Below are 23,971 nucleotides of genomic sequence, written 5' to 3' on the forward strand. Positions count from 1 at the left end.
TATGAAAACTATACAATTGTAACCAACGATGATTGAGCCAGGTTTTTTTTGTTCGGTCTCGTGTTGGACCACCACTATTGTGCTGCCATCTAGTGTTTGAAGACAACTGGGTAGAAGCCCTAGGCAGAACCACATTCACATGAGAATAGCTTTATTTTCAGAGGTTAATGGAATACTCATGTACAAAACCCTTGAAAGTGTTGACATTTTATATTATTTATAAAGCACAATCAGCATAACAATTCTCCTGCATAAAAAGGATGTTCTGCAATGGTTCCACCTTCTGATGAGCAGTCTATTCCTTTTCCCCATACAATAAAACCAGATGACTCGTCAACAGTGACACAGAAATAAACTATTCTATAAACTACATATTGATATTGGTTCTATGAAACATGTTTCTCAAATTGTACTCAGAATGATGACAATACATGTAACAGTCAAAACTAATTGTTGTTAACTGACAATACAAATTCAACCTGGGAGGTGGCAAAAAAAAAAAAAAACAGGGTTCAAGAGTACACAGCAAACGTGACTGTATAGAGACTGTTGGAGCAATTAGATTATTATCGATTTCTCAATTGGTCCCGGTTGGTTTTGCGGTCCTAACAGTGGCGTCCACTCTACACACACACACCCCTCATCTACCCATCACTGTGGCCAGGAGGGCCATGCGGATGTACATGCCGTTCTCAGCCTGCCGGAAGTAGGCAGCACGAGGATCTGTGTCCACTTCCGCACTGCAAGAGAGAGAGAAAGTAAACATGACGCTAAATCATCCAACTTAATTCATTAACTAGAATTTGCAAACATTAGTGAATCAAAGGAGAAATAATGAAGAGCTGCATTGTAATCTCAGGGAACATCCGTACCTGATCTCATTGACTCTCGGTAGAGGATGCATCACCACCATCTTCCTCTTGGCTCCAGTCATGATGTGTGGGGTAAGGATGAACTGACCGAAGCACTGGATGAAAACACATGTCCTTTAGCACTGATCAAACACTAAGGCCAGCCTCACATGTTAGTGAAACCCGATCCTTACCGCTTTGTACTCTTCCTCTGAGGAAAACCTCTCCTTCTGGATCCTGGTAATGTAGAGCACGTCAGTGTCAGGCAGTGCCTCCTCGATGCTCTCAAACTCTTCCTGCACAGCCACAAGGACATAGTTTAGTGCTTTATGTAGTGCATACCGTGCGAAAAGGACACCTACATACTAGAAGTCTGTGCCATTGACATTTTTGATTCAGAGACATCAGTTGTTCCCCAAAATGGCCCATGATCCACCCACCTGCTTGATGCCTTTGGAGGCCACAAAGTCGATGATCTCGGAGGGCATGTGCAGGTTCTTTGGGGCGACGTAGCGCAGAGTGATCCTGTACTGGGTGAGCAGCCTGGCCAAGGAATGCACGGTGCGTCCGTGCTTCAGGTCTCCTACCATGGTGATCTACAGAGACAGAGACCAGTCAGGACATTGGCTATGTTAACTTACCAGGCAGGGGTGCAGTCACCAAGGAGCGGCTGATTAGAAATGAAAATACCAAGTCAGGTTCCAGATCTTAGTTCCGTTTCATATAAAAACACTGTCAGAACATAAAAAGCAGAGGTTTGAGGGCTCTTCTCACCGTCATGCCGTTGACCGTGCCCAGCTCCTCTCTGATGGTGAACACATCCAGCAGGGCCTGAGTGGGGTGCTCCCCGACCCCGTCCCCAGCGTTGATCACTGGCTTCCGGCAATGCCTCGCTGCAGACTACAGTTGGAGATAAACATGTCAGATACAGAAAGTGCAGCTTCTCACTCAATAACTGATACAAGAGATATGCTCAGTGTTCAGGTGGTACCACTATTGTTTCAAAGTGTTTTCTCAGAACATCTTGCCTAATGAACATGACAGGGCAAGTTTAAGTGAAGTTGTAACATGGCGAATCAACACCGCTGCTCACCTCTACAGCCCCTGGCATGGGGTGTCGGAGCACCAGAACGTCAGCATAGCAGCTCATGGTCTGGACCGAGTCGGCCAGAGATTCACCCTTCTGCGACGAGGAGGTGGCCTCGCAGAAATGGACCACAGAGCCGCCCAGACGCTGCATGGCCGCCGCAAACGAGCTGCTGGTGCGCGTGCTGACCTCGTAGAACATGGACGCCATCACCTTACCCTGAGAGAGTAACACACAGGGGTCTAAGACAAATAACAGACTAGTGTACAACATTTCTCTAAGCCCAGTATTCAGGCATTTCAGGGCACAAACAGCATTTCCATATTCTTAAAACAGAGATTTACTGACCCAAGTGGCAAAACTAGTTCTATGTGATTTTTAGGCATAGACACAAACAGGTGGCAGGTGTTGCTTGTATTGTTGTCTGGATTTAATGATGTCAAGTACCACATGATGTCATTTCGAATGGGACTGGTAGATTTATTTTTAAACAGCACAACTGCTCCCATGTGTTTCATCTGAAGGACAATGGCTCATCGCACTCCAAGGGCGAGAGAACCAAGAGAGAAATCAGAACTTAGTCATGCTTCCTGTTGAGGTCCTGCTGATGATTCAAACCCTGGGCGACAAATGGGCTTTATGGAACGGCCCAACTGGCTACTCTGAAATGAGTTTCTCTCCTGCAATTTCTACTGTGACAAATCACAGCTTGTCTCAGTATTACTAGGAATGTACACATTTCCCTTTCAAGACAATTCAATAACCATCTAGATACATGGGCTCCGATACGTTTTAGTGTGAAATGAGTTGGAGCGATTCGGATTGATTAAAACAACAAGTCAATGCACTAACATTTGTTGCATAAACACACATTTTCCATTCTAAAAACCAGCTGCGGATGGAGCTTGTGTGTAAATAACATATGTCTATAGTGTACGTCCTATGTAGACACCTGATCTGAGCCATAAGAGAGACCAGGCATCTATCTACCAGATCGGGTAGTAGCCTGTTTTTGCCCCCCCGCCTACTTTGGTTCTGAAAACACCAACCAGTAGTTAACTCATCATTTTTGCAGATTGTGTTTAAACTGCTAATGTACCCATATTTATAGTTTACGAAAACATGCTCTTTCCATGAGACTGACCAAGTGAACGCTATGATCCTTTGACGTCACTTGTTCATCATATTTTGTACTCTATATATAGCACAACTTCGGCATTCATCCCCATCACAAAATCTAAATGGTTTTGACCACTTTGATGAGCTTCCTTTCTCCCGCTTTGGCCATGCAGTGCAAAGGGATTGCTGTCCTTATGAAATTAAAAAAAATGTTTAAAAGCATGTTTAAAGCAAAACTACCAAAACTATTGCCAATGGTGAACCTGAAAATCTATTGAAAGCCCCATTCAGCAGGTAGCCTACAGCTAGTCGTTTCCAGTAAGTAGCCTACTTTTATTCCGGTAAAACACCAATTTCAAAAGCACACAGATAATAATAATCTAGCAAATTACCTAAGTTGTCACTTAATAAAGCCTAATATCCCACAAGCTACTTTATCATTTGAATGCGGACGGTGCTGCGCAGATGTGAAAGGTCAGGAACAGGCCGCCTACCTCACATTGGTCAGCGTGCAAAGCAGGGCAGTTTGACTAAGCTCCGATATTCCCTGGGGTTGTTTGGAATTCAAATTGACTTGAATATCAATGACCGTCACAGTGCCTTCAGAAAGTATGCATACCCCCAGACTTATTCCACGTTGTACATTACAGCCTGAATTCAAAATTGATTAAACCAATCTCTCTCCCTCTCACCCATCTACACACAATACCCCATAATGATAGTGAAACCTAAAACATTCCTTACCCCAGAATACTTCACCTGGTCCGAGAGAATAAAGGAGCACCGTTGCTGCATGAATCACATATATTTATTGACGGGACAAGCAAGCAAACAGGCTTACGGTTTCGGGATGAATTGCCTTCAAGGCTTTGATTTTCAAGTCTCTCAGTCGAGGCCCCGATTTTCCCTTTGTTTCAAGCTGGGCTGAAGTGCATCTCATATACGTTGTTGTCAGTAAATTATGATTATTTTTTATACGTTTGCTAATTTATTGAAAAGTGAAATCTCTCACTTACATAAGTTCACACACCCCTGACGCAATACTTGTAGAAGCACCTTTGGCAGCAATTACAGCAGCGAGTCTTTCTGGATAAGTCTGTAAGAGCTTTCTCCACACATGGATTGGCAAGCATTTGCCCATTATTCTTATCCAAATTCTTCAAGCTCTGTAAAATTGGTTGTTGATCATTGCTAGACAACCAGTTTCATGCAGATTCAAGTCCAAACTGTAACTCTGCCACTCAAGAACATTCACTTTCTTCTTGGTATACAACTCCAGTGTATATTTGGCCTTGGGTTGTAGGTTATTGTCCTGCTGAATGGTGAATTAAATCTCCCAGTGTTGGGTTGAAAGCAGATTGAACCAGGTTGAACCAGATTTTTCCTGGGCTTAGCTCCATTCAGTTTCTTTATCCTAAAAAACTCCCTAGTCCTTAACAATTACAAGCATACCCATAACATGATGCAGCCACCATTATGCTTGAAAATATGGAGGGGTACTCAATGTGTAGTATTTGCCCCAAAATAACACTTTGTATTCTGGGTAAAAAGTACATTTTTGCCGCAATTTTTTGCAGTATTACCTTTAGTGCCTTGTTGCAAACTGGATGCATGTTTGAGAATATTTTATTCTGTACAGGCTTCATTCTGTCAATAGGAATATTTTATTCTGTACAGGCTTCCTTTTCATTCTGTCAATAGGGTTAGTGTTGTGGAGTAACTACAATGTTGTTCTCGAACCGTTTTAAAGTCACCATTGGCCTCATGGTGAAATCCCTGAGCGGTTTCCTTTCTCTCCAACAACTGAGTTACGAAGGACGCCTGTATCTTTGTAGTGACTGGGTTACACCATCCAAAGTGTAATTAATAACTTCACCATGCCAAGGGATATTCAATGCCTGCTTTAAAAAAAAAAAATGGGTACCCGTCTACCATTCTTTGCGAGGCATTGGAAAATCTCCCTTGTCTTTATGGCTGAATCCGTGTTTGAAATTCACTGCTCGACTGAGGGACCTTACAGATAATTGTATGTGTGGGGTACAGAGATGAGGTAGTCACTCAAAAATCACTTATTGCACACAGAACGAGTCCATGCAACTTATGACTAGTTAAGCACATTTTTACCCCTGAACTTGGTCTTGCCATAACAAAGGAGTTGAATACTTATGGAATCAAAACAGTTCAGTTTAATATTTAATTAATGGTATAAAATGTTCAAAAATATCATTCCACTTTGACATGGGGCATTGTGTGTAGGCCAGTAACAAACAAAAAAAAATCTAAATGACTCTTAAATTCCGGATTTAAACAACAAAATGTGGAACAAGTGGAGTGAATACTTGCTGAAGGCAGCATACATGCTTAGTTTGACACTGAAGGAGAGGACACACAAAAGACGAGGTATCTTCATGAAAGTAGAAAGAGATGAGTAGGGCTGTTGCAGTGACCGTATTATGGTCACAGTAAAATGCATGGTAATCTCCTTTTATGCACTCTGGACATGCTTTGGTAGTCCCCAAAATGCTAACGATCATCCGGTCCTAATGCTGGTACTCAGGGTTCTATTGTCCCTCTAAAAATGAAAATCAATCAAAACAGCAGGCCTATCGTAGTTAAAAAATAAATTAAAAAAACTCACTGATCAATTTGGAGGTTGAAACAGTATAAAACATGGATGTTGTTTTAATGCCTAACAACGAAATGGACAGCAATTTCTAAGGTGATGATTCATTCCAAAACCCCCACATGCTTAGAGGTTCTGCATAGGTTTTATGAGCCCAAACCCCGACCCAAAAACTCAATTCAAATGTTATACGATACATAGCCTACCATATTAGGTATGGCAGATAAACAAAACTGATTTTAGAGGTCTTTGCTACATAATTGGTCTAGCCTATACTACAAAATTAAACAAATGTAAGTAATGACCATTGAGTGTGGACTGTGTAACCCATGCTGGACTTACCGGTTACCTTATGCAAGGCTCCAAATGTCTATCAATGAGTCTGGGAGAGAACGTAAAGCCCTAGGCGATGTGGTTGGTTCATTGATTGTGCAGGGCGGCTTACAGTTAGTCACTAATTGTAGGCTTTGTATTTTATTTGAAATATCCTAATAATACAGAGTTCGGGTGGAATATCACTTGTTGGGGCAGTGAGAGATTGTTCCTTAAAGGTGGTTGATGCTTAGAATTAATAAGTGCTCTAATATTTAGCACATGCTCCTATTTGATAATGGGCCATTCTAAATCAAATTTTACATAGCACAGACAAGATTAAATTGAGAATAGTCTGATGAGTGAAAATATGATCCATTGAGAGAACAGCTGTGCAGCCTGAAGCAAGGAACAGAGCGCAAGCTTTTTTGCTACCTTCTCAGATCAATAGCCTACAGTCGCACCATGCAGCCCATGTGTGTTTTGATTTCTAAGACTTTAATGTTTGTATCATTCACACCTGAAGTTGCCAAATAAGTCTAAATCTAGTATTAAGGACCTGTTTCAAATGATCACTTTCATGCTCAAGATAGAGAACCACTTCATATGTGCAGTTGCTAACAGGGAAAAATATCCTTTATTTTATTCAGTCAAATTAAATTGTTCTTACTATAAAAATCATGGCACAGGACTTCAGCTTATCTTGTCTATGGAGCAATGCCAGATAACATTGGTCTACAGTAGGCCAACTCATTCTGTTCTCCTGAAATACTTTTTCTTCGTCTCAATGTTTCTTTAGACCCGACTAACATAAATAATGGATTTATTGTGATGTTGAACATTTTAATTTACACTAAATAATGTAGTTCCAAAGGCACGCAACGGCATGCATGTGTGGAGGCTAAACATGTTAATGTAAATTAATGGCAGACTTTTGCATGACAATAACCGGCTGACAAAATATGAGTAAAACTCAGCGATCAGCGATTCTGATTCAGAATCAGCGATTCAGAATCAGCGTTTGAATTGATTTCCTGACCGATGCGTGCTACATTTGGATTGGTTTGGGGTCCGCAGACCAATGCAGTCGTATTCCCCCCAAATTTGAAACAGGGACCGATGTGCACCAGAAAAATTGGTACATCCCTAAGTATTACCGCACGGTCATTCTTTACATTAGAGTTTGAAAAAAACTCTTACCTTCAGGATGTCCAGGGTTCTCTCTTTCTGAATCATCAGGCGAAGAGTATGGGCCACATTAAACAAGTGAGAAATCTGAAATAGATACAAATTTTAGATTTGTTTTCCCCATTCGCTGTATTAGGATCCCCATTAGCAACAGCTAGTCTTACTGGGGTCCACCATAACGAAAAATATATTAAGACAAAATATTTTACAATTTCCATAAACGTAAAAGCACATATGTACTTCAGTAAATCTTTCCCTGGCCATTTATGTGGAGTACCTGTTCCTTGCTGAACTGCCTGACAGAGAGGACGTGTTGTCCCACTAGGGGGTGCAGTAGGGGGGAGGTCTGGAGGTGGGTCAGGGTCTGCCCTACCGCTACCCCCAACCCTGCCTCAGCCCGGGGGGACAGGACCCTGGCCAGGGGAGGGGGATGGCTGGAGCCATCCCCAGCTGCAGGGGCCATCTCTGGGAACAGAGGAACAGCAAACACTTCAAATACCACAGGAGAAATCTAACGTGAGTTAATATTCATTAGTTCAGCAGCATCTCCTAAAAGGACTGCAGTCGTTTCCATTTCCTGATGCGTGACCAACAAAAGCACTGATTACACCATATTTCAAAGTAAGTTTGTCCCTTTTTCCTTTCGAAATGGTCCAAGCGTTAGGAAAGCAGTCCGCTCCAAGCAAAGCGACATGGATAGTGCAGCAACTAATTGGAAGGAATGTAAATTACAACCTCTCTACAACCAATCATGCAATGCAATACAAGTGTCCACCAAAGAAACTACCAGTATAACTCCATTGGAATGCATTGCCAGAATTACACCAAAACAGCCGCAAAGATGGCACATCTAGACAAGAGGTTAGTATTAGGCATAACAGAAGAGCTGCGCTAAAACAAGCTTCAAACCTTCTCTTAAATCTTCTTCAAATGCTCTTCTTAATGCTCTTTCCCTTGAATCTTCAGCTGTTTAGAATATCATGACAGAGTTAGAACACAAGTGTTAGAGAGACGATACAAAACTACAGTCATTTAGACAATACTATAGCAATTAGCCAGTATACTGACATGAAACGCTATTATCATTTGAGTTATTAATACGTTTGCGATTGTGGCATAATTTCATCTGGCCATTGTTTCTTACAAAGACAGTGACGTCAATCAAATGTTAATCAACAACTCATCATTCATTTCAAACTGAAATCATCCGATAGTGGCTGTGTGTGAAGTGTCTTGTTAATGGGTGAAGAAAGAGCATAGCAAATGGCCGACTAAAATATCTTAAGCATCAGAGAGCTGTAGGTGGACCAAAATAAACTCAGCAAAAAAAGAAAGGTCCTCTCACGGTCAACTGCGTTAATGTTCAGCAAGCTCAACATGTTATGTTCATACAAATATTTACACAAGATTCAACAACAGACAAACTGAACAAGTTCCACAGACGTGACTAACAGAAATTGAATAATGTGTCCCTGAACAAAGGGAGGGGGGTCAAAATCAAAAAAGTAACAGTGACCATCTAGTGTTGCCACCAGCTGCATTATGTACTACAGTGCATCTCCTCCTCATGGACTGCACCAGATGTGCCAGTTCTTGCTGTGAGATGTTACCACAGTCTTCCACCAAGGCACCTGCAAGTTCCTGGACATTTCTGGAGGGAATGGTCCTAGCCCTCACCCTCCGATCCAACAGGTCCCATGATGGAGGGATTGTGGAGGTCCCACTGATGGAGGGATTGTACGTTCCTGGTGTAACTCGGGCAGTTGTTGCCATCCTGTACCTGTCCCGCAGGTGTGATGTTCAGATGTTCAGATCCTGTGCAGGTGTTGTTACACGTGGTCTGCCATTGCGAGGACGATCAGCTGTCCGTCTGGTCTCAGACATCTCACAGTACGGACATTGCAATTTATTGCCCTGGCCACATCTGCAATCCTCACGCCTCCTTGCAGCACGCTGATGAGCAGGGACCCTGGGCATCTTTGTGTTTTTCAGAGTCAGTAGAAAGGACACTAAAGAGGCCTAAGTTTTCATAACTGTGACCTTAATTGCTTACCATCTGTAAGCTGTTAGTGTCTTAACGACCGTTCCACAGGTGCATGTTCATTACTTGTTTATGGGTCATTGAAGCATGGGAAACAGTGTTTAACCTTTTGCGTGTAGGGGGCAGTATTTTTGGGGGGGGCTAAAAAAAATACCCATTTGAAACTGCCTATTTCTCAGCCCCAGAAACTAGAATATGCATATAATTGTCAGATTAGGATAGAAAACACTAAAGTTTCCAAAACTGTCAAAATATTGTCTGAGTATAACAGAACTGATATTGCAGGCAAAAGACTGAGGAAAATCCAATCAGGAAGTGCCTCTTATTTTGAAACCTCTCTGTTCCTATGTATGCCTATCCTCCATTTAAAGGGATATCAACCAGATTCATTTTTCTATGGCCTCTAAGGTGTCAGTCTTTAGACATAGTTTCAGGCTTTTATTTTGAAAAATTAGCGTGAAGGATCACATTGCATAAGTGGATAGGTGGGGGCTCTCAGAGTGAGTTTTTGCGCAACTGAGTAAAGCAGCCATTGTTCCTCCCACGGTTATTGAAAAACCACTCAGTTGTTATATTATCGATTATATATTTTAAAAACAACATGAGGATTGATTATAAAAAACATTTGACATGTTTCTGTGGACATTATGGATATTATTTGGAATATACGTCTGCGTTGTCGTGACCGCTCTTTCCTGTGGATTGCTGAACATAACGCGACAAACAAACATTGGTATTTTGGGTATAAAAATAATCTTTATGGAACAAAAGGAACATTTGTTGTGTAACGGAGTCTCGTGAGTGAAAACAACCGAAGATCAAAGGTAAACGATTCATTTGATTGCTTTTCTGATTTGTGACCAAGCTTCCTGATGCTAGGTGTACATGTTATGCTATGCTATCAATAAACTTAAACGCTTGGATTGCTTTCGCTGTAAAGCATAATTTCAAAATCTGAGACGACAGGTGGATTAACAAAAGGCTCAACTGAGTTTTGCAATATTGCACTTGTGATTTCATGAATATGAATTTCTTTTGTAATATTATTTGACTGTTGCGCTATGCTATTCAGCGGTTGCTGACGAAAATGATCCCGCTAACGGGATGGGTAGCGCCAAGAAGCTAAACCCTTTACAATGAAGATCTGTGAAGTTATTTGTATTTTTACGAATTATCTTTGAAAGACAGGGTCCTGAAAAAGGGACGTTTATTTTTTTGCTGAGTTTATTTAGACCTCTCATTTAAAAATAAGCAAATGTACTCCTCTTAGTACTAATTGACCATGCTGCCTACAGTAGAGAAACGCAAATGATTTGTTTTATCATAAAATACTTTATATACAATGCGCTTAATCACATGATCAGTAGGTTCATAGATGCAGACTAAAAGGTTTACCAACGAAATCCAAGCGCCATTTTGTGTGTATTGTCCTAAAACCTGTAGATGGACACAGTGAATATCCAATTTATTGAAACAGACATTCACAAAGCACTTTGTCACAACAAGCAGGCGCTCAGCTGTGTAAGACAAACTATTGAGGAAACTTCAGTTAAGTGACAACCAGGCTCTGGGGGAGAGAAGGGGTTGTGGGAGTTGCAGTACCTGGTGTAACGCCCGGGTCAGACGACCTGTGGATACGGGGTGGGAGCATGTAGCGGCCATCCCCAGCGGAGCGGCGAGGGCTCGGGGCGCGGGTACGGATGCCCTCACACGGCGAGGTCAGCCGCGGGTGCTCTGGGGTCTACCACACAATAGCCAATGCTTGTCACGGCCAATGCCTGCTAGTATGCTACATCACATAACTGTAGGTTGAATAGCAGCACACTTATGTGAAAGGGCAGAACGGAAATGGGTGGGACTGTACCAGTTGGACTTCTTTCACTGGCTCAGGGGGCTGGGTGGGGATGGGTGCAGGCCAAGTCTTCACATCCTCTCCATAACCAGGAGGGACCAGCACCTGTCCGTCGATGTAGGCCACCTCTCCTCTGAGAACCACTCTGCGGACCTTGCCCTTCACCTTCATGCCTTCGAAAGGCGTCCACTTGGACTTGGTGAACTGCATGTGTTTGGGGATGACCCACTCCTGCTCCAGGTCCACCTGGTGGGAGACAGCAGGTCTTTAGACATCAAGAATGGTCTTGAAAAGCCAGTCCCTTCAACCTCTCTTTGTATTTCAATGTGGTAACCCAAGGAGAATAAATCCTTGCCATGATGACCAATTTACATGGAAAAACATCTATTGCTGTGTGTCTGTAGCTACCTCTACATAAGTGTTGTCCTGTACGGGCAGGGAGAAGATCTTGCGGGGGTTGTCGTACAAGCGCTTGATGATATCGTCGACGGTGAGGCGCCCGTCGCTGACGGCGGTGAGGAGGAGAGGCAGCATGGTCTCCAGGCCAGGGTAGCCTGGGGGGGGCTTCTCTGAGTTCTTTTCCTCCACTGAATGGGGGGCTGTTAGCCAAAACACACAGAAATATTATCAAGGCTGTTGTATGCCAACATAGTTACGAGTATATATACAAAAAAAAAATTAAAACACTGAAGCAGTATGTTGAAGGTTGGGGTTAATGGAGCCCTCCTCACCGTGGTCGGTTGCGAAGCAGTCAATGATGTCCATGTGTTCCCAGAGGGCCTCCATGTCCTCCCGGGTTCCCAGCATGGGGCGTACCTGCGCCCGGCCGTCCCCGATGTCCGCCACGTTCTCCTCACACAGGAAGAGGTGATGGGGCGCCACCTCACACGTCACCTGGATGCCTTTCTGCTTGGCCACGCGGATGATCAGAATCTGGGGAAGGGAAGGATGGAATAGATGCCAACCGTTACTCAGCAAATTCCTTACATACTATCCTGTGTCTGTTCTGGTCTGTTTCTGGCTCATAATGAATGATTTCAAATGGCATAGATCACACTTCTGTAGGCAAAGTCTTATTTTAGAACATAAGAGCAGTGCTATATCCTGTCTTGTACTTACTACTGTGGGGTCTTGCAGTTGATCTTAAATGAAAGGAATCGGTGATGACTCCTTCCAAAAAACTACAACTAAAAAGGTTACTTACTGTATGCCTTGGTTGACACCTCATTCCCTCTGGAGACTATGAATGGGCCACAAAGCCAAAGCAGTGCTTCATCTGTATGCATGTGATGTTCCAGGTGGCCATCTTACCTCCTCCTTCTTGGCCACGTGGCAGATATGAACAGCTCTCTGGTAGAGCTGGGCCACCATCAAGATGGCTGCCACCGTCTGCTTCTCTGCGTGAGCCACGATTGGTAGGTGCTTGGGCCATTTCTCAAAGTGCTAGTTCACAGAAAGAGAAAGTACTGTTCAGATCAACAGAAACACTTGCGAATGATATCAATCAAAGACGTCATTCAGTCAGTTGATTAGTCTCTTACTTCCATCCAAACTGAGACATTGTCCATCTTCAGAGTGGAGTAGGTGTCGTTCAGATACATCTTCAGCCCAGCGGCGGAGCTGGCAATGGAGGGTAAGACAGCAGCATTGTCTGAAGCCGCCCCGACATAGAGGGCATAGTCACAGCGACACCCTGCCTTGGCAAGCTGAGCGGACAAAACATTGGATCAACAGTGAGTGAGTAAACCTTTAAGTACTGCATTGGTCGATAAAAAAAAAAAAAAAAAGGCATCATTTCATGTCTGAAACATACTTATTTGTAATATTCAGTGGCGAATGTCTTAAATGACGATGTATGCTCTCATTACCTTCTGGACCATGGTGAGAGAGCTGAGGTCAATGATGGCGGGTGCCGTGTTGGGCATGGCACACACCATGGTGATGCCCCCTGCTAGGGCAGCCGCTGTGCCCGAGGAGAAGTCTTCCTTGTGAGTGGCACCCGGCTCCCGCAGGTGGACGTGCACATCTATCAGACCTGGTAGAGGGGACTCAATTAGAACTGTTTAGAAACCCTGCAGTTCCACAGCTTGACTGAAGTAGCCCTCATGTATTGCCTGAATACAGGAAGAAAGCAGGGGGATTGTTTTTTTAAGTTAAGCTTGGGCTGTGACTAAAAAATGCCTGTTAAGGTGCTTTACTGCTTACCAGGCAGGCGAATCAACTTCTGTGACGTCATACAGTCCACGTGAGTCTTGACGGGCGGAAAGCCTCCAACCAGACGCAGCGCCTACAAATCACAGCAGCACACAATTCAATCAGGATAGTCAGCAATCAATCATCGCTAGCTCCAAAAAAAAAGACTAACATCTAATCACACAAAACTACCTCATCCGCATATTGTTTCTCTTTTTGCTCTTTTGCACCCCAGTATCTCTACTTGCACGTCATCATCTGCACATCTATCACTCCAGTTAATGCTAAATAGTCATTATTAAGCCTCTATGGCCTATTGATTGCCTTACCTTTCTACTCTTCTACATTTGCACACTGTACATATATTTTTCTATTGTGTTATTGACTGTGTGTAACTCTTGTTTTTGTAGCACTGCTTTGCATTATCTAGGCCAGGTCGCAGTTGTAAATTAGAACTTGTTCTTAACTGGCCTACCTGGTTAAATATAGGTGAAATAAAAAACTAATCTACCTGGAAAAATAGCTTGGTGCACTTGATGTCAATGATGAGGGGGACTGAGTAGTCGATGGCCATGCGGCGGGTGCGGTAACCTTTGGTTACAAAGGAGGAGAGGCGTCGGCCTCCAGAGTTCCTCATGGAGAGGTTGATGACCATGTCAAAGTGGTGGTCCTCCAGGTATTCCAAGATGTTCCTCTGCTTGTCCTTGTTGGGGCAGTCGCTCTCCTCTTCCTCAAACGGCCAGTCCACTGCCATCACCTGAAGGGTGAGGGGCTTCAGTTTAATTCAGGAAGTAACTAAAAAATGTGAACTGAAAATTGCTCAATCTTTCCTGGAAATTATGTAAAGGGTATTTTTTTTTAATATACTTCATTGAGAAGTGGATACACGCCCGCTTAGACTAGATGTGATGTACCTTGACTCCATGCTCAGTGTAGAAGTCAGCGGTCCCCAGACTGGCATACAGGTCATAGCCTAGACTCTCCAGAGCCTGTACAGTAGGCAGTAGCTCACTCTTGTTCTAGAAACAAACAAGGAACATTTATTTAGCGCTAGCCTCAAAATGAATTTCCATGAAAATTAGCAATAGATGCATTCATATCTCATTGTAGTCACCTTATAACTGCCGATGGAGAGCAAAATGTTCTTCTTGGGGATCTTGAAGCCTGTGCTGAGCATGGCCTTCAGGTAGGCCTCGTATCTGTTCTCTCCAAAGCAGGCCACCTCCCCAGTGCTGGTCATCTCTACCCCCAGAACCACATCAGCCCCAGCCAGACGAGAGAACGAGAACTGGGGGACCTGAAAGAGAGAGAGCGCGCGAGAGACACACAAGATTAAGCTATGCAAGTAAAACAGACAAGAAAGTAGAAATCCATTAATGTGATCCAGGTCAACTGTGTTTTAAGTACAAATGTGTTCCATTATTTAAAACAATTGTTTGCACTGAATTAGGCTGATCTTAAAACACTTAAAATGAACTTATAGCAACATTTTAATAAAAGTGCTCTAAGATAGTGTTTGTGCATTATTTTTTATACTGGTGTTAAGAGAAAATGTCTAGCCCCCAGCAAATAACCTTCTTCAAATCTGGACCCCGTAAGACTATTGTTGAAAGTCACTAGTGGAGGTAATTAAAACTTGGGTATTTAATGGTTGTAGACTTGTCTGCGCCTTTACCTTGACGCCCACGATGCCCACTCCTTTCATCAGGCCCACAGGCTCCACCTCTTCTCCCATGATGACACGTGTTGCCAGGGCGACCAGATCCACTCCCAGTGTCTTCGAGACGAACGGGAAGGAGCGGGAGACTCTGACGTTGCACTCGATCACCTTCAGCTGGTCATCCTGTCCAGAAAACACACTCGTTGCAATTAAAGGCAACAGGTGGCCAGCCATTGGAAATCCCGCAGGGACCAGAAAACTTGATTGACTCGTTGTGGTTAATTATCGGTTTGACTTGTTATTGATCGTCAACCTCTGATTTGAAACTCCAAAACATCCTTTAGAAAGACTACCTTAGCGATGAGTTGCAGGTTGAAGGGCCCGGTGACCTGCAGCTCCTGACCGATGGCGTGGACGATCATCTTGATGCGCTCCATGGTCTTCTGGTTGATATCCTGGGCGGGCGTGACCAGGGTGGCGTCCCCAGAGTGCACCCCAGCGTTCTCCACATGCTCTGACACGGCGATGGCTATCACCACACCGTCACATGCCACCGCATCCACGTCTATCTCCTGAAACACAGAGACACCAGTCAGGTCCAAACTAGAGGCTCACTGGATATTTAAAAAGGTTGTCTACTTTTTTTACACATTGAAAATAAAATTTAATTTATATTTTATTTTTTAATGACAAAGCAGTAGGGCATTGCAATCTGTGTAGTCAAGCAATTACCGAGTCATACCTTGGCCTCCTGGATGAACTTGGAGATTACCACAGGGTATTCCTTGGACACGGCCACAGCGCTGCTCAGGTACTTCTCCAGGTCGCTGTCTGTGTACGCCACGTTCATGGCTGCTCCGCTCAGAACGTAGGAGGGACGCACCAGACACGGGTAGCCCACGGTCTCACAGAACTTCATGGCCGACTGGGAGGGGAGGATACAATATTACATCAAATTCACAATTTTCATCTAACTTGAGATCAAAACAATAGCATTGCTCATCAACAACCAAGGCGTCTTCATTACTGGTTTGAAATTCAAACAGATTAGAAGCAGTGTTCTGTGTTAACTGGAAATGACACAACAACAAGGTTCCAGATTAACAAAGTTTACTATACCGTATGAACACACTACAGGGTAGCCATTACACTCAAGGCTAGGTCCATCAACAACAAGACTCCCTGTGCAGGCGCACTCTTGACAGTGATAGCCCCGCAATAACAGAAATACAGGGATACTTAAAACATGAACTTAACATTCTGTGCTTACCTCAATCGCTGTGAGTTCCTTCCACAGGGGCTGGCTGATGCCGATGGTGTCGAGCATGCGGGAGAACTTGAACCTGTTCTCAGCAGAGTCGATGAACTCCGGGGAGGTGCCCAGGATGCGACACTGCTGCCTGTGGAGGGACATGGCAATGTTGTTGGGCAGCTGGCCCCCCATGGACAGGATTACTCCCTCTGGGTTCTCCATCTCATAGATGTCCATAACAACCTGAAGGAAGGGAGGAGACAATGGAGCTACATGTTCATGCATAATACCATGCATTAAATAGGGTATGGAGGTGTTGAGGTCCTTTGTTTATGAGATAAAAGCATTAGATCAAGTAAGTTAGGACCTTTGAATGTTGGCAATTGCTATATATTGTATGAAGAAAAACTACAAAATAAAATGTTTGAAAGAAAGTGAGTTAGGACCCTGCCATCAGTCGAGCATTCTTACCTCAAAGGAGATCTCATCGAAGTAGAGACGGTCACACATGTCGTAGTCTGTGCTGACAGTCTCTGGGTTATAGTTCACCATGATGGTTTTATAGCCCATCTTGGGGGGGGGGGGGGGGGGGGGGGGGAGAGAACACAGCAAAACATGTCATTATCAACATAAATAATAATGAGAGCTCTTCCGTAAAAAGTATAAATAGTCATACCTTCCTGAGTTCCATGATGCAGCCCACAGCACACCAGTCAAACTCCACACTGCTGCCAATGCGGTAAACGCCGGAGCCGATCACCATTACATGGGGCTCGCTAAAGCCCAGGTCGCTCTCTGTTCCGTTATAGGTCAGGTACAGGTAGTTGGTCTGGGCTGGCCACTCTGCTGCCACAGTATCGATCTGCTTCACCACCGGCAAGATGCTCCAATCACGTCGCAGCTTCCTCATCGCAAGCTCCGTGCTGGAGAGAGTTGCAGGGTTAAAGGTCAGACAATTTCATTTAAAAAAAGACATTTCAAATCAATCAAGCCCTTCTCAGACAAATGCCTCTGTCGTCAACTGAAGAACACAATGCTTAAGGGAACTGAACCTAGACACACAGAACATGACCCCCAGAGACCAACTGCGCCCCGACTCGCCATCGTATCATCACTGAAGAATCAAGTCAAGTTTTGTCAACAGCAATCTTGATCTCACTTTTTATAGGTTATATGAGATTTCCTTCATGTAACAGACTCCACTATTAATGTTTTGAAACGCGTGCGAATAGCAGGCTACTATTCTGACAACACAGTACCTTACCTCTGCACAGCCAGGGCGATCTGTTTGTCTGAGAAGCCCAGTTGCTTGGCTTTCCTCATCACCTCCAGAGGCATGGCGCTCTCGTCCTGGTTGTACGACTCCAGCACCTTCTCATGGTCCGCGATGTTCTTCATCTTGTGGAGAAACCAGCGGTCGATCTTGGTCAGGTCGTACAGGCGGTCCACTGTGTAGCCCGCCCTCAGAGCAGCCGCCAGCACAAAGATACGCTTGTCTGTCGGGGTCTGCAGCTCCTGTAAGACCAAAGGACAGTCATGTCTGAACAGTTCACATAAAAAGGAAGCCAAGAGGGAAAAATGTGCTGACTGAGCTTACCTCGTCAGACACTGGTTTGATGGTGTGGTCAAAGCCCACACAGTTCTCATCCACCATCCGTAGAGCCTTCTGGAAGGCTTCCTCAAAGCTGCGGCCGATTGCCATCACCTCTCCTACAAGGTCAGACAAAGTAGATTAATCAACAAATTCCTTAGTGTAAACCTGCAATGCCACTAAGTGGTAGAATCATCTGCCTCTATAGATAAGGCACTGTGCTGCTCCCAAATCAGATGAATAAACACATCAGTGCTCGTCCTCTTACCCACGCTCTTCATGGAGCTGCCTATCTTGGTGCTGACACGGAGGAACTTGCTGAGATCCCAGCGAGGTACCTTCACCACACAGTAGTCCAGACTGGGTTCAAAGTTAGCCGTGGTCTGGTTGGTCACCGAGTTCCTGGACAAGAGCAGAGTCATTACCATGACCAGTTAGAACCTTGGTATTTGTAGATAAATCGACAAATTAAATTCTTAACCTGACTTTAATCCAAACTCACTTGAGTACAGGTAGAGGGATGCCCAGTCCCAGCTTGGCAGCCACGTAGGCCAGAGGATATCCTGTAGCTTTACTGGCCAGAGCTGAGCTCCGAGACAGACGGGCATTCACCTCAATGATGTAGTACTGGAGCACAGAAACACCCATTTAGATTGCTATACGGAATAAATATTATTGTAAAAATATCAGAACATGCTTCAGAGGTTTAACACTAGTATAAACTCCCAGAAAATGATTCACAATGTCAGTATGGACTATTACCTGTTCAGACTCCGGGTTGAGGGCGTACTGGATGTTACACTCTCCCACGATGCCCAGGTGTCGGATGACCTTGATGGCGGTGTCCCTCAACATGTTGTACTCGTAGTCGTTGAGCGTCTGACTGGGCGCCACCACGATCGACTCCCCAGTGTGGATACCCAGAGGGTCAATGTTCTCCATGTTACATACCTACAGCACAGATGAACACACACACACACAACACTTTAATCACAATCGATCTTGCGTCTCCATTGATAAGGAGGCTTCACACAAACTACGATGTATAATCTATAGCTGTAATTCAGTCAAATGCATAATAACATGGTACTTACATAGTAATATATACTTTCTTAAAATGATCCTTAATACAGTTGAATGCATAGTATCGTCCCTCTACTTACGGTAATACAGTTGTCGTAGGCGTCTCTGACCACTTCATACTCGATCTCCTTCCAGCCCTTCAGGGACTTGTCCACTAGGACCTGGGAGGTGTGGGCGAAGGCAGAGGTCACCAGAGAGGTCAACTCCTCACTGTTATTGGCGAAGCCAGAGCCCAGTCCGCCCAGGGCAAAGGCAGAGCGCACCAGGACAGGGTAGCCTAGACGCTCTGCAGCCGCCACCGCCTACAACACAGAATAAAATACACAGCAAAAGCCCACAGTAGTCAAACATTAAGATGGTTCTAATCCACGAATAAAGTGACAATCAAGAAAATAATAGTATAGTTTCAGTATGAGTCAATGTGTGTGTGAGGGAGTGAGACATTTGTCCCAAGCCCCTCTCCTTACCTGCTCCACAGACAGAGCAGCCTCGCTGGGCGCCACGTGTTCACTGATCTCCTCCATCTTCTCCACAAAGATCTTCCTGTCCTCAGTCATTTCGATGGAGGCCACTGGTGTCCCCAGCACACGCACCGCATACTTCTCCAGGACACCCCTTTTGGTCAGCTCCACCCCACAGTTCAGAGCAGTCTGCCCCCCGAAGGTCAGGAGGACCCCGTCTGGACGTTCATTCTTTATCACCTGGACAGAGGAAATTGGGCAGATGGTCAGTTCTCACTCATTGACTGAATGACCAAATATCAATGACAACTTGTGGGACAAACTGGCTCCTTCTCTACTATCAGTTCTGAGTATATGAGCATTTTAATGCACACACTCTGCTGAGCACTCATCTGAAATGACTGGATGGCGGCGCAGGGAGCAATGTCCTTCCTTACCTCAGTGACGTACTCCGGGGTGAGAGGTAGGAAGTAAACCTTGTCAGCCAGTCCCTTGGAGGTCTGAACCGTGGCGATGTTGGGGTTGATGAGCACAGTCTGAATGTTCTCCTCCTTCAATGCTTTTATGGCCTTGGAGGGGTGGACATAGACGACTGATTAGTTCAAGTACTGTTAAATTTGAGAGAACCAACACTGAATTATACAGCTCATTGTATTTGCTGTTAGTCTTCACTGGTGTTGGCAGTTTGTCTCACCTGAGAGCCAGAGTAATCAAACTCCCCAGCCTGCCCGATGGAGAGGCCCCCAGAGCCCAGGATCAGGACCTTGCGTGGCCGAACAAACTCTTCCGGCTTGGGAGACCCAGGGTAGGTCAGGTGCTCCGTCAGTCTCTGCTTCACTGCAGGGAGGGAGAGAGGGCCGTTACTATAGCCTACAACTGGAATACAGAGGTAAGAAGGGTTGAGGAGATGAACGCACATCTAACCTGGTTTGCCACTCTTGCCCTCCTTGTGGTCTCTAACCGTGTCCAGAAACACGTCAAACAGACTGACCAGGTCAGTGGGGCCTGCCATGTGCTCTGGGTGAAACTGAACACTGAAATTACAGGTAAAAAAATATCTGGTTATCAATTTCCTGTATCATGGAGGGTCATTTAGTTGACTACCATTTTTTTCCAATGAAACAAGTTGAAAGGCTGGAAGCAGCACAAGAGTTGGTAGTTGTACCTGAATAGGTGTTTGGTGTTGTGCACAATGCCCTCACTGGTCTGGTCATTGGCGTTGGTGAAGAGCACGTCCCAGCCCTGAGGCAGGGTGAGAGGGTCCACAGCAAAGCCATGGTTCTGAGATGTGATGAAACAGCGATCCGTGCCCTTGTGGATGCAGGGCTGGTTATGGCCACGATTTCCATACCTAAAAACAGTTGTTTTAGTCTTATTATATTCTTTAATGGCCTATATTCTACAGAATCCTTACTTGACACAAACACTGCAAAGGTCTTACTATTAACCCGGTGAACTGTTCTGTTCCCACCCACTGACTGTACAGCTGCATGGCCAAACATTCCAGAGGGACAAAAGGAAGCTGGCATCTCATCTGGCCTTGGACAAACAGAACGCTAACAAAGTAACAATCCCAAGAGTCTTACCAAAACAAACCAGGCCTTTCCAGCACCTCAGCAATGCACTAGGCTGCAACCAGACTGCTGCGCTAAGCAGAAAAGCTCATTTCACACCAGAATGCTCCCAGATAAATAAAGAGGGGCCCTGGGAAGCACTGACATTGAGGAGGTGGCCAAATAACAGCACCAATAGCCAGTACCACTGGCTGTCCTCATTGAAGCAAAACAAAGAAAGTAAGTAGAACTTAAGAGCTGAGGCAGAGAGAGAGTGACACCAATCACAACTAAGATGTAGTACTCTGTACAAACTTCATTTTGTAGGTTTTTGCTCCGATGACAAGGGAGAGAAGCTGGTGGCCCAGGCAGATACCAAACACAGGCTTGGGGTTATCCACACACACCACCTTCCTCACGTTGTTTATGGTCTCCTTACAGAACTGGGGGTCCCCAGGGCCATTGCTTATGAATAGCCCATCAAAATCTGAAAAGGACCACATCTTCGTCAGCATAGCCACAACAAATATTACAATACTAACTATTGCACATGCAATAGAACTTCATAATTGAATGGCTGAAACACAACTTTGCAGGTCAGAAGCTCCAAGGTAAAGATCAAGGCAGGTGAGAGAAGAGGGAAAACAAGGGAACAAGGAGTGATGGTACAGTGTCTCTGTGAATCGTATATGAAACCCAGTGCTGTGACTAACCTGTGCTGTCCAGTGGGTGATCCCAGGGCACCACAGTGACACAGGCCCCTCTCTGACACAGGCAGCGGATCTGGTTGTACTTAATGCCACAGTCTACTGCTGTGATCCTGACAGTACCACTGGGGTTGAACACCAGGGGCTCCTGCTCAACACAGACAGGGCACGTATTAGTTCTGATAAGCCTCTGCTTATCTACTGTGGTGAGAGACAAAACATTCGACTTTTCACAGACTTGGAACGTGATCAGCGTTATGTAATCCACACAAAACCACTGGCATTCGATTGAGGACGTTTTAGGATCTAAACACACACACAAAAAAGTATGACGGGACCAAACTTAAAACACTGCCTTACCTTCATGGACACCTCCTTGACCAGGTTCCTCTGGTCAGGGTTGTCAAATGGAACGTTGTCCTCCGACGTTCCGTCCACAACAAGCTTCCCCAGCATGGTTCCCTTCTCACGGATCTTCTTGGTCAGACTGCGGGTGTCAACTCCTACAGTATCAAAGCAAGCGCATCAACTACAACCTCTATTGTAGACACTACTGTAAACAGCACCACATCAAAACAGATTCAGACAACATTTGATACAGTACCAGGATGTATCGAATGATAACTCTACTGACCCTCTAGTCCGGGGATGCCCTGCTCTTTGAGCCACTGGTCCAGAGACATGGCTGAGCTCCAGTGGCTAGGGTTCTGGGAGACCTCTCCGACGATGAGGGCTGCAGCGTGGATCTTAGAAGACTCAAACCACTGAGGGGAAAACAGAATAGAACATTACAGTCAAACAGGCGCTTGGGGTCAATATATTTATTTTCTCCACCTATTATTTATGTTCAACAGCCAACTCCACCCACCTTGCTGAGTCCAAAGTCACCCTCCTCATCCTGGGGTATGCCATAGTTGCCCTGCAGAGGGTAGGTGAGGGTGAGAATCTGACATCTGTAGGACGGGTCAGTCAGGGCCTCTGGGTAGCCCACCATGCCTGTCTGGAACACTGCAAAACAAACAATCATCTGGAATCATCATGTCAACTTTCCAGTTTTCATAGCAAAGTGTACATCAGTGAAAAGTGCTACATTTCAGGATTGGCACATTTAGAAAGGTGATGAGAAAGGTGATGATACTGGAACTTTAGACATTTGCACTTCAGCAAAAACCTTATTGGCTAAACTACTAAATTTGTAGGGGAGCATAACATCTAATTACCCAATTTTTCAGTAATTCTAATGGGAGAAATGGATCTTACAATCTAAATGGATGCTAGATACATAAGCATTACAATGTATGGGACATGGTACAGCAACAAATGCTTTATAGGGCATAGGCGAAACATGTTCATAAATAGGTCAAACCGAGTTGCGCCACAGACCTAAATAGGGCTGAAGGAAGAAGTCAATAGGTCATGGTAGGGCCCTGTGATTTGCGCAATCATGTGGCATGCATGGATTCTAACCCTTATTTAAAACTTTTTCAAACTGTCCCCTTTTCTTTTACGTCAGACGGTCCAGCACCATTCTCAGACAGTTGCTTAAATGTTGGGTGTAATTCAAATTTCTGAATAAAGGTTTAAAATACAGGATACAATCTTAATGTCACATCATTGCGCAAAAAAAACAAGGACCACGTGACAACTCGTCAAATAGTATGTTCTGCATGGGAAGACACGCTGTAAAGACCGCACCAAAGGGGAAACTCGAACATTTTGCGCGGAACCGAAGACGGTTGGGTGAAGAGCTGCTTTTAGCTATAAAATTTGACTTTGTGGGTAACATATAGCTAGCTATCAGTCAGAATATAAACGATGATATCATTATATTAAAATGAGCTAGTTAAAAAAATGTTGCGAATCAATGGGCCAATTTGCCTTCTCATAAAATACGACTTACCAACTTCACCAGACACCGACGCATTTGCCCCGAAAAGGCGTCCCTTGAAGGTGGTCCCATCTTCTAAAATCAGGGTTGCCATTTTTTTTAAATAAAAAATGTCAATACTGTAATTGTGCAGAATGAACGCAATTTTTTTATTCAATAATGGAAAGCAATAATCAGCTTTTTGGTCTGATGGATGCTTCAGTTCCGCAATGCTTGCCCACGTGAAACACGTTGGTCAGATGCTAATGAGGATGCAAGAGCAAAAATAATAATAATAATTGAAAATTGACTATGTTAAAACTAAGACAAATTATGTTATTTTCAAACAAAAGAAAGCGTTAAATGCGTCGAAATGTTGTATTTCGAAGGCTGAACGTTGGATCCACACTGCTCAGCACGCCGCCTTAGCAGTGTGGAACTTTTTCAGCGTCCTCGCCGTGGTTACATAGAGCGTAAAAACGAGCGTAAGCACGTTTAAGGAGGGGACAATCTCAAAGGGCTGGCTTTTGC

At 44.5% G+C, this 23,971-nt stretch overlaps 1 protein-coding gene and 1 pseudogene across 3 annotated transcripts; both read right to left on the reverse strand.

Annotated features, from left to right (window-relative positions):
• Positions 1-130: 130 nt before the first annotated feature.
• On the reverse strand, positions 131-23,876 carry LOC139415164 (multifunctional protein CAD-like). Of its 3 annotated transcripts, XM_071163041.1 has the most exons (44): positions 23,474-23,875; positions 22,442-22,581; positions 22,208-22,337; positions 21,934-22,076; positions 21,580-21,721; positions 21,182-21,353; positions 20,479-20,664; positions 20,238-20,347; positions 20,008-20,150; positions 19,751-19,882; positions 19,320-19,553; positions 18,933-19,154; positions 18,532-18,720; positions 18,272-18,396; positions 18,038-18,171; positions 17,776-17,888; positions 17,443-17,693; positions 16,855-17,101; positions 16,650-16,748; positions 16,197-16,421; positions 15,669-15,851; positions 15,280-15,498; positions 14,942-15,109; positions 14,381-14,563; positions 14,181-14,285; positions 13,778-14,023; positions 13,279-13,360; positions 12,942-13,108; positions 12,615-12,779; positions 12,385-12,516; positions 11,805-12,006; positions 11,482-11,672; positions 11,086-11,319; positions 10,824-10,962; positions 10,617-10,658; positions 8,090-8,146; positions 7,458-7,645; positions 7,193-7,267; positions 1,945-2,157; positions 1,626-1,751; positions 1,292-1,447; positions 1,046-1,147; positions 873-967; positions 135-740 (listed from the first exon to the last, which is right to left on the reverse strand). In XM_071163041.1, the coding sequence occupies exons 1-44, from the start codon at positions 23,553-23,555 to the stop codon at positions 641-643; spliced, it is 6,789 nt and encodes a 2,262-aa protein (XP_071019142.1). In that variant the 5' UTR covers positions 23,556-23,875; the 3' UTR covers positions 135-640. The 3 variants fall into 3 exon arrangements, with proteins under 3 accessions (XP_071019143.1, XP_071019142.1, XP_071019145.1); XM_071163042.1 differs by lacking the exon at positions 10,617-10,658 and having other exon boundaries at positions 131-740; positions 23,474-23,876; XM_071163044.1 differs by lacking the exons at positions 8,090-8,146; positions 10,617-10,658.
• Positions 17,171-17,298, reverse strand: LOC139415696 (small nucleolar RNA SNORD15; annotated as a pseudogene).
• Positions 23,877-23,971: the final 95 nt, after the last annotated feature.

This window comes from Oncorhynchus clarkii, chromosome 8 (assembly GCF_045791955.1).
Source record: "Oncorhynchus clarkii lewisi isolate Uvic-CL-2024 chromosome 8, UVic_Ocla_1.0, whole genome shotgun sequence".
NCBI classification, from domain to species: domain Eukaryota; kingdom Metazoa; phylum Chordata; class Actinopteri; order Salmoniformes; family Salmonidae; genus Oncorhynchus; species Oncorhynchus clarkii.